Genomic DNA, 12,353 nt, shown 5'->3' with positions numbered 1-12,353 from the left:
CTCTTGGATTTACAGGTCACAACCAATCACTCAGCCTTGCCGGTGTAGTGAGAAAGCAACGGTCGACAACACTAAATGAAAAAGCCTGGTTGAGTTCCAATAAACTTTTATTTTTTAGATACTTAAATTTCATTATAATTTTCACCTGTCACAGAATATTATTATTTTGGATTTTTTCAACTATTAAAAAAAAGTAAAAACTCTTCTAGTTCATGGGCCTTACAAAAAAAGGCAGTGGGGCATATCCGGCTGTGGGCGGTAGTTTGCAGACCCCTGTTCTAGATGGATAAACAGATGGCTTACGGACCAGAGCTGCAGCCTCCCATATCAAGATAGAGACAGGCAGGATCAGACATGTGAGTCCCTGATTCCAAGGTGGCAGGTGTTGTCAGGGAGCTGAGAACTCATTATTTTTCTCATTCCTGGTCCAGTTACATACAGAAACAGCCAGTTACAGGACCAGGAGATCAGGCACCAGGGAGAGAAGAGGGTGGCTGGCAGTGCTGGAGCCAGAGTCCTGGGAATAGGTCCACTCCCATCTCGGGGTGGGAGTTAGGACAGATGCAGGTGCAGGATTTCCTCTGCCCGCTTCAGGTACTCGGCCGCCTTCTTCTTCACACCCTCTCGGCGGGCAGGTGATGGATCACCTGGGAAGACAGAATGGCTCAGTGGGTACCTGGATTCAGAACCCTTGGTCTAGCTCCTTACTGTCCACAGAGCATCACCACGTGTCTTTCCCTGTTCCTTGGGAGTCAGATATATGCTCCCCATTTTACAAATAAGAAAACTGAGGCCACAAGAGATAAAGCAGCAGCCCAAGGTTACACAATTGGTCAGTGAGGAGCAATTGTGATCCTTGTTTTTCACTTTCCTTTCCCTTCACTGTACCATCCAGGATCCCAGGCCTGACCCTCCAGCCTCCAGTCTTGCTCACCAGGAACTCCCTGGAGCAGGATGTGCACGCCGTCCCGGTAGCCCTGCAAAGCGGCAGGGTAGGCGCCTGCCTTCTCGTCCCGTAGGGCCTGGGTGATGAGTTCTGTGGCTTGGCTCAGATAGGCAGGGGCGGGCTCTCCTTCCTCATCATCCTCCTCTGCTTGTCCGCCTGGCTCCCAGGGTTCCTGGTCTGGCCTTCCAGATCCTGCCTCCAACGCTGCCAGCTCCCCTATGTGGGTAGGACTGGGTCCTGCACCTTCTGTCATCAGATGTGGAGGACTCAGGTCAGACGGGCCCTCTTTTGCCCTGGGCTTGCTGCCCAACCCCAGACCTCTCTGGCCCACCAACCCGTCCTGGGTTTCTCAGTGCCTGAGCAATCCAAAAGCCACTTGTGCAGAGCACACCAGCCACGATCTATTTGGTTGGTGGAGTTTGTGTGCTTTTGTAAAAACAGTCTTACTTCCCTAATTCTTTGTTTATAATGAGATATAGTTGATTTACGATATTATATAAGTTTCAGGTGTACAACGTAGCCTAACTCTTTGAGCGTGCATGCTCAGTTGTGTCTGACTCTTTCGAGACCCCATGGACTGTAGCCCGCCAGGCTCCTGTCCATGGGATTTTCCAGGCAAGAATACTGAAGTGGGTTGCCATTTCCTACTCCAGGGGATCTTCCCAACCCAGGGATCGAATCCAGGGGTCCTGTGTCTCCTGCATTGCAGGTGAGTCATTATTAACATTTTACCACTGAGTCGTCATTAACATTAATTTGCAAGCTCCAAGTCACTGGTTCTACTCCCCTCCCGACTACAACAAATCCAAGAATTTCCTTCACAAAGTTTAATTGAAGGATTCTAGGCCAAGCATGCCAGGTCAAGGGTAGAAATGCTCCAAGCTTTGGAATCTTAGAATAATGGATCCAGTGAACCTCCAGGCTTTTTAAAGTCTTTCAATTTCAGCTGAGGCCCCAAATGGGAAGAAATGGGTGGCATACATTCACACATTCCAGAGAGAAGGGCTCATATATCCTCTAGGACTGGCAAGGAGATGGTCAAAGATTCCCTCTGTAGATTCCACAAAAGAAGGCTAGCGATCTGGTGAACCTTGGATGAAAAGGCCTTTAAAGGGAAGGTGCAGGACTAGGAACCACCACTGCACACCACTGGCCTGGAGAGGGAAGGGTGGGCCTCTCTAGAGCCCCACCAGAGGGACCCCATGTGGAGACCAGGGGCCTTACAGGAAGGTAAGGTGACATTTCACTTTCCAGTTGGACTACAGCCCTTCCTGTGTTGCTCATGAAGCAGAAGACAGAAGAGATCTTGGAACACCCTAGTACTTGAGTTCAAGAGGCTGGTATATTTGATGAAGAGAGAGAGAGATGAGTGCCAGCCCCTCACCTGGAGAATTCTGATGGTAAAAGTTTGGCTGGACGAACCCACAAAGTGGGGCAAGGACAGAAGGCAGCATCTGAGCAAAGTACCCCTCCAGCTTGGTGGGGGTGAGGATTTAGGAGTTTTTTCATGGGCCGAGGTAACATCTTATGGGAGCTGCCTTTGAAGAGTCTTTCCAGGCTCTTGCCCAAGTACCTGGGCACTGGGCATCCCAGGAGGCTTGGCTGGGGCCAGGCAGAGTGCCTGGATCCTGCCTCTCTGTAGCCGGGTTCATCAGCCATGGTGACATCACCCCTGCCTTTCTCCTCCAAAGGACATTCCTCACACCCTGGTTACCATGGCCGGGGGCCCAGCCACCAATCAGGCCCGAGTTGCGGGGGCGGGGGGTGCAGGGTAAGGCTGAAAACTGGATGCAAGACTGAGGTCCTGATTTGGATCGGACCTCAGAGTGAGAGAACTCAAGTGCCAGAGACAATCAGAAAGCTAAGGGCCTGCCCAAGAGGTCACCAAAGGGTAGAGAAGGGAAGCCAACAAAACAGGCTGAAAAAGACAGCTAAGGAAGCCAAAATGAAACTGTGTCATGACGACCCGAAGTGCCGTCAACCACTTCAACACCCTAGCTGCAGTAGCAGCATAAACTCAGAGAATTTGAAAATGAAAAGATTCTGAGATGAGAGCCGGGGATTGTCAAGCTCCTGATCTGACAAGGAGCTCAGGACCAGGGCCTCCATGTGGGGCCCTTCCACGTCTGGTGCCCTCACACGCCAGAGGCTGCCCCAGGGGCTTCCTCTGCTGTCCTTGGAGCCCAGACCTCACTGCCCTTCACTGACAGGATCTATAGCCTTCAGGATCTACAGCCAGACCCTGAGCCAGCCAGGAAACCTTCACCTCGAGCTTCGAGTGAAAGAAGTCAGACCCTCCCAGGGCAGTGTGACACCCTGCTGGTTCCAAAGCGTTCTCAGGGAGAGGATCCATGGTGGGAAGCGGCTCACTTCCACCACAGTTGCTCACTGTGCTGGAGTACCCAGCTGGCCAGGGCAGCAACAGCACCTGGGAAGGGGCAGTTCAGTTCAGCTGCTCAGTCATGTCTGACTCTTTGCGACCCCATGGACTGCACCACACCAGGCTTCCCTGTCTATCACCAACTCCCAGAGCCTACTCAAACTCATGTCCATCACGTCAGTGATGCCATCCAACCATCTTATCCTCTGTGGTCCCCTTCTCCTCCTGCCTTCAATCTTTCCCAGCATCAGGGTCTTTTCAAATGAGTCAGTTCTTCGCATCAGGTGGCCAAAGTTTTGGAGTTTCGGCTTCAGCATCAGTCCTTCCAATGAATATTCAGGACTGATTTCCTTGAGGACTGACTGGTTTGATCTCCTTGCTGTCCAAGGCACTCTCAAGAGTCTTCTCCAACACCCTCCTTGGGAAGGGGCACTGCTTCTAATTATCAAAGCCACCTTTCGCCCACAGGGGGCGCCTTTCTTGGATTTACACAGGCAGGGTGCAGCTGGTGGCTATGCCTCCCTATGGTAGGGACCTCCTGCCCAGCTCCACCCCCTCACCCTACCCTGACCCCACTCGTCCCAACTTGTTACCTTCCTTGGAGAAGGGGTCAAACAAGGCAAGCTCAGCCTCGGTGAGGGGGCCTCGGGCAGGGGAACTGGATGCCTCCTCGGTGCTCCCACAGTTAAAGAGGAGATCCAAGGCCTCCTGAGCAGGGCTGGATGGTGGCGGGTCCGCTGAGGAATAGATCATTGGTGACATTCATGCCTGCTTTTATTATTATCTCCCAGCTTTCAAAATATCGTTACCCACTCACTGAAGCCTTGCAGCAACCACGGGCATAGACAATTCCATTCTTAAAGTTTGTGCCCATTTTACAGATTAACAAACTATAGCCCTGAGAAGGAAAATGACCTGGGCAGAGTTCTTCAGCAGGATAGTGGTAGAGGAGGCGGGAAAGGCTTTTCATTGAGGAAGGAGTGGTTCCCACTCCCCATACAGACAGGCTCTGGACCCTCCAGCCCTGGCTCGCTCTCCTGCTCCACATACCTGGCACCTCCAACTCCTCAAGGCCCCTTCTCTCTGCAGGAAGCGGCTGGGGCAACCAAGTCTCATGAGGCTGGACCCGGGGCTCGTCGGGCGGTGGTGTGGGAATCAGAGGCGGGGGCAGGATGTGCAGGTCTCCGGACACCTCGGAGGGCCGTGTCACCTCCCCACCCTGCACGAGAGAAAGACCAGCCGGGGGAGTCACAGGGACAGCCTGTGGGCAGGCAGGCTTCCCAGGTGCTGAGGACCAGGGAAGAGCAGGCGCACATACCCGGAAGAACTCCTTGAGCTGGGGGCTGTTGTTGAGCGCGGGGATGTGCACAGTGAAGCGAAGCAAGTCCTCGGCCCCCTTTCGCCGCTCCTCAATCACCGAGGCTTCAAACCGGCCTGCACCCGCCAGGACAAGGGACAAGGAGACAACAGTGACCCACTGGCCACTTTTCCTGGTCCTGCCTGAGAGGATCTGAGCAGCCCCCTGGCCCCCACCCCATTCTCCCAGAAATCCACCTTGGCTCTGCCTGGGGCAAGGGTCTCGCAAGGAGGGACCTATCTCCCTATTCATCCATTTACCGGATGAGTATTGAGCGAAGCGAGGTCTCTGCCCTCATGGTTATTACATCCCAGACAGGGGGAAGCAGGAAACCAACAAGAAACAAATAATTTCAGATGGTTTCGATGTATTAGGGAGGAAAGTAAGACTCAGAGCGGGGAAGTGACTTGCCCAAGGTCACACAGAAAGTAGCCCCGTGTTTACAGCTTCTCTGCTCGGTTCCAGGCATCATGCAGAGTTATTTAACTCTGGGCTAGTTATCGTGCTGCCAGGGGGAGTTATCCCACTGCCTGGCATAATTTGCTAGCGAGGACCTTTCACCTTGCTATACAAGAACATCTCCTGTGAGTCCAGAGACACAAGTAACAGACCAGCCCCGTCTGGGAGAAATATAATATAAGCCTCATATGTAATTTACAATTTTCTAGGAGCTGCATTTAAAAAAAAAAAAAAAGAGACAGATTAAATTTTAATTACATATTCTGTTTAACCCAGTATATCCAAAATAGTCTCATTTGAATATATAATCAATATTCAACTATTGAGATAGTTTACATTGTTTTTTCAGTGTATTTGACCCATAAACACATCTCAGTCTAGACTAGCCACATTTCTGGTGCTCCTCAGCCATAGGTGGTTCATGGCTGCTCTTTCTAAACAAGTGCAGATCTAGAAGAAACACCAGGTTGTGGCTTGGAGTTCTGGCTCAAGCCCCTTCATCCTGAGCCTCAGTTTCCTCATCTTGAAAATGGGGCTAATGAGGACAGGAATTAATATTAAAGGGCTCAACACACGAAAAGGGCAGAACCATTTCCCCATGTGTAAAATGAGACCGTCTCTAATGATCCCTGGGTCAGGAAGGTCCCCTGGAGGAGGGCATGGCAACCCACTCCAGTATTCTTGTCTGGAGAATCCCATAGACAGAGGAGCCTGGCGGGCTGCAGTCTATGAGGTCACAAAGAGTCGGATACAACTGAAGTGACTTAGCACACACACACACACAAGGGCCCTTCCAGTGGTCTGAAACACATCTTTGCCAGGAGTTTCAGACCCCTTCTATCCAGCCCTTAGCAGCAAGTGTCCCCTTTGCCCAATGCTCTCTCCATCTTTGGCCTGAATGCCTGAATCAAGACTCACCAAACACCTGGCCGCGGGGGAAGGCTGGGAACTCCTCGAGGCGGCGGAAGAGGTTGCGGTGGGTGTAGGCCAGGTCTCCGTGCAGCTTTCGAAAGTCACTGTACCGCTTCCAGACCACCACCTAAGAGGGACACGTGACTTGACTGGGCTGAGCAGTGGTGGGATTCGGCCTTCGCCAGCCCCAGCCCGGCTCCAGGCTGTGTGCGCGTTAGGGCACAGCAGCCCCTCCTTCCAGGGAGAGAGGGGGGCTGGTCTCCTGTGCAGTTACCAGTGTCCCTGCACTGGTTTTGGATCTGGAATCAGGAGATGGTCCCTTCCTCCTATGAGGCTCACCTCTTTGACATCCTCCGGGTCCCTCTTTGAGATGAACTGAGGAAGAAAGGCAAAAACCAGTGAGACCGACATCCATCCCCTGTAAAAGATGGCCCAGCTAGCTCCCAGCCCCCTTCAGAAGAGCAGAGCCCTTCAGCCAGTGGTATCAAGGGGTCCTGGTTTAAGGCCCTGAGTATAACTTTAAGCAGTTTTTGTACCATGTACCTTAGTTTCTTCATCTGTCAAACTGTTACCGACCTGGGTCCTTGGACTCTTTAATCAACAGAAACTGATGAGGCTGGCTGAGAAAATCGGGCAAGGCGTTAATGGGACCCAGATGCAGCACAAGGGATGGGAAACAAGCGACAGGGACCCTTAAGCACTCCCTCTGAGGAGGGCTAGCTGGTTCCTTAAATGGTTAGGGCCCGAGGGGTGGCTTGAGTGATCAGCTCATCCCCTTGGTGGTGCGGTGTGCAGGCACCATGCACAGCACCCTGCTTTTGTGCCAGGCACCTCTGAAGTGGCAGTAGGTTTACGGCCTTATTGTATTTCATGGTTCACAATTGCTTAGACTTAGCATGCAGGCAGTTATTTTGAGTCCCTTATAGCTTCTTTTTCTTTTTAAAAAATATCTATCTAACTATTTGGGCTTCCCTGGTGGCACAGATAAGAAAGAATCTGCCTGCAATGCAGGAGACCCGGGTTTGGTCCCTGGCTCGGGAGGATCCCCTGGAGAAGGGAATGGCTATCCACTCCAGTATTCTTGCCTGGAGAATCCCATGGACAGAGGAGCCTGGCGGGCCACAGTCCATGAGGACGCAGAGTTGGACATGACGGAGCGGCTGATGCACACTTCCTATTTACGTGAGTATTTACTTGGCTGCTCCAGGCCTTAGCTGCAGAACACGGAATCCTTTAGTTGTGGCGTGCGGATTCTTAGTTGCTGCACGTGGGACCCAAATCCCTGATCAGGGATCGAACCTGGCCCCCTGCACTGGGAGTGTGGAGTCTTAGCAGCTGGACCACCAGGGAAGTCCTAATAGTTTCTTTGTGTTCTGTTTGTCTAGGGGCAAGTGTAAGTACGCCAGTACAGGGTCCCAGGTCCCAGCCAGTCTCAAAATGGGGGGAGCCCTAAAGGCCCATCTAGAGGGCTCCATCCTCAACCCGGCTTTTATCTCACTTCCTTCAGAGGGTAAGCCCCTGCATCTCTTTCTGAAACCAAAGACCTCCAAGTTCTCTAAAGAATGAGGTTCTGTCCCAGGAGCCACCCCTCCGTTCAAGGAGGAAGCTGCTGTGGGTGAACACTCCTGGACACGGAAATGAACACTCTTGGACACGGAAGAAACCTCACTGGGGTTGTGAAGAGCAGACTGGTGTCTGAGATGGAAAAAAGACTCCATTTTCATTAGGGCATGCTCATAAGAATTAAAAAATAACACCCTACAGCTTGAAGTAGCTCTGACAGTTTCCAAACATCTCCAATTCATTATTCTACATCCCAGGGAGACACCTATGATTCACATGCCCATTTAGGAGATGAGGAAATGGAGGCTTAGAGAGGGCTCCTGACCTGTGGGAGGACTGCTAGCATTGAAACCCTGGCCTTTGCTTTTCACTACAGGCTTGCCTAAAATATTTTGGGTAAAATAAACTATATTGAAAAACCATTGAGGAATATATACCTGACAAAGGACTCCTTTCCACAATATATATATAACTCCCATGTGCGTGCTTAGTCACTCAGTCGTGTCTGACTCTTAGCAACCCCATGGACTGTAACCCACAGGCTTCTCTGCCCATGGGATTTCCCAGGCAAGAATACTGTAGTGGGTTGCTATTTCCTTCCCCAAGGGATGTTCCCAACCCAGCGATTGAACCCATATCTCCTGCATTGGCAGGATTCCTTACTACTAAGCCACCAGGGAAGCCAAAAGTACCCCTATAGGTACATATATATACACAGAATATTACTCAGCTATACAAAAGAATGCAATAATGCCATTTGCAGTCACATGGGTGAACCTAGAGATTATCATACCAAGTGAAGTAAGTCAGAGAAAGACAAATATTATATGACATCACTCATATGTGGAATCTAATTTTTTTTTAAAGCTGCAAATGAACTTATTTACAAAACAGAAATAGACTTACAGATATGGAAAACAAACTTATGGTTACCCAAGGGGAAATGGGGGAATAAATCAGGAGCTTAGGATGAACACACACGCACTGCTACATATAAGACAGATAACCAACAAGGACATACTGTATAGCACAGAGAATTCTACTCAGTATTCTGTGATAAACTATAAGAGAAGAGAACCTAAAAAAGAATATATGTATCTGTGTAGCTGAATCACTTTGCTGTACACCTGAACCTAACACAACATTGTAAATCAACTATACTTCAATAAAATTAATATAAAAAAACAACAAGAAGGGGAAATCTTGTAGTTCATGTAAGGATTATTGGAAACAAAGTATAGAAAATAGTAAATAAAAAAAAGAACATTCTATAAATTAATATCAAAAAGACAAACAACCCAACTTTACAAAATGGACAAAATACTTGAACAGGCAACTCCCACAAAAGATGATGTTTGAACGGCCAGAAAGATAATGAAAATATTCTCTTTAGTCCTAAGAGAAATGCAAATTTTAAGATCCCAGTGAAATACTACACACCCACCAAGAATGGCTAAAATTAAAGATGCTGATGATATCAAGTGTTGGTGAGAATCAGAGTATACAATGGTACAACTACTTTGGAAAACTGGTGATTGCTAGGAAAAGTTACACATATGCCCAGCAAATGACCCAGCAATGCCCAGGTACTCTCTTTTTTTCAACTCTTACTTTGATTTTGAACTTATTTTTGAACTGTGGTATTGGAGAAGATTCTTCAGAGTCCCTTGGACTGCAAGGAGATTCAACCAGTCAATCCTAAAGGAAATCAGTCCTGAATATTCATTGGAAGGACTCATGCTGAAGCTGAAACTCTAATACTTTGGCCACCTGATGTGAAGAACTGATTCATTGGAAAAGACCCGGATGCTGGGAAAGACTGAAGGTGGGAGAAGGTGACAACAGAGGATAAGATGGTTGGATGGCATCACCGACTTGATGGACATGAGTTTGAGTAGGTTCCAGGAGCTGGTAATGGACAGGGAAGCCTGGCATGCTGCAGTCCATGGGGTCGCGAAGAGTTTAACTGAACTGAGATAGCTGATTTACAATATTCAGGTGTATACACATACATAATCTTTTTCAGATTCTTTTCCATTATAGTTTTTTTTTTTTCCATTATAGTTTATTAGTTTATTACAAGATGGGATCCTGGTGGCTCAGACAGTAAAGAATCTGCCTGCAATGCAGGAGACCTAGGCTTGATCCCTGGCTGGGGAAGATCCCTGGAGAATGAAATGGCAGCCCATTTCAGTATTCTTGCCTGGAGAATTCCACGGACAGGGGAGCTTGGCAGACTATAGTCCATGAAGTAACAATGGGTCGGACACTACTGAGTGACTAATACTTCTTCTTATTACAAGATATCAACTATAGGGACTTTCCTGGCAGTCCAGTGGTTAAGACGCCAGGCTTCTATTGCAAAGGGCATGGGTTTGATCCCTGATCAGGGATCTAAGACCCCATACGCCTGGGGGTGAGGCAAAAAAAGAAAGAAAGATATAGTTCCCTGTGCTATACAGTAGGGCCTTGTTGCTCATCCTTTTTTTTTTTTTTAAGATTTATTTATTTATTGTTGGTTGCGCTGGGTCTTCATTGCTGGGTGCAGATTTTCTAGTTTTGGGGAGTGGGGGTTACTCTCTAGTTGCAGTGCACAGGCTTCTTCTTGTGGTGGCTTCTTTCATTGCAGAGCATGGTCTCTAGGGCACACAGGCTCAGTAGTTGTGGAGCACTAGCAGCTGCTTTGCAACATGTGGCATGTTCCCAGACCAGGGATCGAACTCGTCCTCTGCTTTGGCAGGCAGATTCTTAACCACTAGACCACCAGGGAAGCCCTAATCTATTTTATATACAGTAGTTTGTATCTGCTAATTCCAAACTCCTAATTTATTCCCCACCTCCCTTTCCCTTATGGTAACCATAAGTTTATTGTCTGTGAGTCTGTTCATTTTAAAATAAGTTGACTTGTATAATTGTTTTAGATTCCAGATATAAGTGATATACCATATGACATTTGTCTTGGGATTATCTTTTTATTTTCATTTTGTAAATTTTTTTTAATATTTGCATTTTTTTGATACAGGAATGACACAAAAGATTTGAGGAAAGACCATTTTAAACATCTAGGATTCTGCGTTTAAATCATTTTGGAAGCCTTTACATTTCTGCTTTAACAGTTATTAATGCACCTGTTTAATAGTTGCCTACTTCAAAATTGTAAAAATACAAAAAAATTTACAGTGAAAAATCTTCCCCAATTAGTTCTTGTATGTCATTCTACAGATAATATTATACTGTTTCTATTTTTAATTCCTTTCATGATATCCTGTCTCTATACACTTATAACGTTATTACTTCATATACCAACTTTCGTCTTTATCTACTGACTTCCTGCTGTGACTGTGAAGAGACTTATTCCTTTATATCTTTACAAGTGTATGAATTTTTAGTCACAGGCATAATTTTTTGAAAACATTTATAAAGTAATGCAACTCCTTAAAGAGTTTTCATATAAATATCAAACAAACCAACAGACAAAACTTACTCCAAGAGACTGGAGACCTAATCAATATTTGGGGTGAGCCAGTTTTCAAGTTAATTTAAAGAAATTCACAGCCTGACGCCAAGCTGCCACGCATTGGGCGTGGACACACCTCGCAGTCTGGGAACTGCCGGCACGCCCTTTTAAAAGAGCAGAGCCCTCCTGTGGCCCCGCCCCTTGATGGCTAAAGCAGTAAACTAAGGCCGGTTAACCACCCCCCCCCCCTTAAAGGGGAAATCCATTCTGTCGTCTAAAATGGGAGCCTCCAGCAGCGTCTTGCCTTAAAGTAAAACACGGCACCGCTCTTGTTAAAAGGGTAATGTTCCTGCTGGGCCCCACCTCACCTGCGCCGTCACTTTGTATTCAGTGTAGCCCTTGGGGTGGGTCCGGGGGTCGGAGACTGTGTAGTGTCGCAGAAAGTCGTCTTTCGCCTGCCGGGACATGGCAAACAAATTGGAGCGGAGCTGACCGCCGGCCTCCGCCTCCTCCACGCCGCCCCCGCCCCCGCCCCCTCCAGTTCAGTCTTCCCGAGTCGCCGCTTCGCCCGGGCCTGCGCCCTTCGTCCTATGGCCCAGGGAGCTGGTCGCAAGTGACAGCGCAATTCTCAGCCAGGCGCTTGGCCAAGGGAGCGTCTAAAAAGTTCTCGATGGTTGGTAAAGCCGGAACCAAGTGATTTGGGAAGGGATTGGGGAAGAGTAAGGAAGGCAATGGCAACCCACTCCAGTACTCTTGCCTGGAAAATGCCATGGGCGGAGGAGCCTGGTGGGCTGCAGTCCATGGGGTTGCGAAGAGTCGGACACGACTAAGCGACTTCACTTTCACTTTTCACTTTCATGCATTGGAGAAGGAAATGGCAACCCACTCCAGTGTTCTTGGCTGGAAAATCCCAGTGACGGGGGAGCCTGGTGGGCTGCCGTCTGTGGGGTCGCACAGAGTCGGACACGACTGAAGCGACTTAGCAGCAGCAGCAGCAAGGATTGGGGAAGCTGGATCACTCAGGTCTGCTTTGAGATAAACCCACCCCATGCGATGGTAAACCCTCATCACATATCAATGACTTCTTTGCTTCCCAATTCCCTTCTTTCATCCATTCCCCCAAATTTTATTGTGTTCAGTATGTGCCAGACATTGGCAAATCATTTCCCTTTCTCCTTCCCTGCTGCTGCTGCTAAGTCACTTCAGTCATGTCTGACTCTGTGCGACCCCACAGACGGCAGCCCACCAGGCTCCCCTGTCCCTGGGATTCTCCAGGCAA

At 48.7% G+C, this 12,353-nt stretch overlaps 1 protein-coding gene across 2 annotated transcripts; it reads right to left on the bottom strand.

Annotated features, from left to right (window-relative positions):
* Window positions 1–89: 89 nt before the first annotated feature.
* Window positions 90–11,645, bottom strand: SNX15 (sorting nexin 15). Of its 2 annotated transcripts, XM_061406910.1 has the most exons (8): window positions 11,443–11,645; window positions 6,394–6,429; window positions 6,061–6,181; window positions 4,645–4,760; window positions 4,377–4,545; window positions 3,920–4,063; window positions 935–1,192; window positions 90–647 (listed from the first exon to the last, which is right to left on the bottom strand). In XM_061406910.1, exons 1-8 carry the CDS (start codon window positions 11,539–11,541, stop codon window positions 553–555), a joined length of 1,038 nt encoding a protein of 345 aa, XP_061262894.1. In that variant the 5' UTR covers window positions 11,542–11,645; the 3' UTR covers window positions 90–552. The 2 variants fall into 2 exon arrangements, with proteins under 2 accessions (XP_061262894.1, XP_061262895.1); XM_061406911.1 differs by lacking the exon at window positions 6,394–6,429 and having other exon boundaries at window positions 11,443–11,635.
* Window positions 11,646–12,353: the final 708 nt, after the last annotated feature.

This window comes from Bos javanicus, chromosome 29 (assembly GCF_032452875.1).
Source record: "Bos javanicus breed banteng chromosome 29, ARS-OSU_banteng_1.0, whole genome shotgun sequence".
NCBI classification, from domain to species: domain Eukaryota; kingdom Metazoa; phylum Chordata; class Mammalia; order Artiodactyla; family Bovidae; genus Bos; species Bos javanicus.
The sequence above is the reverse complement of the archived record's forward strand: the minus strand, read 5'-3'. Positions and strand labels throughout refer to the sequence as shown.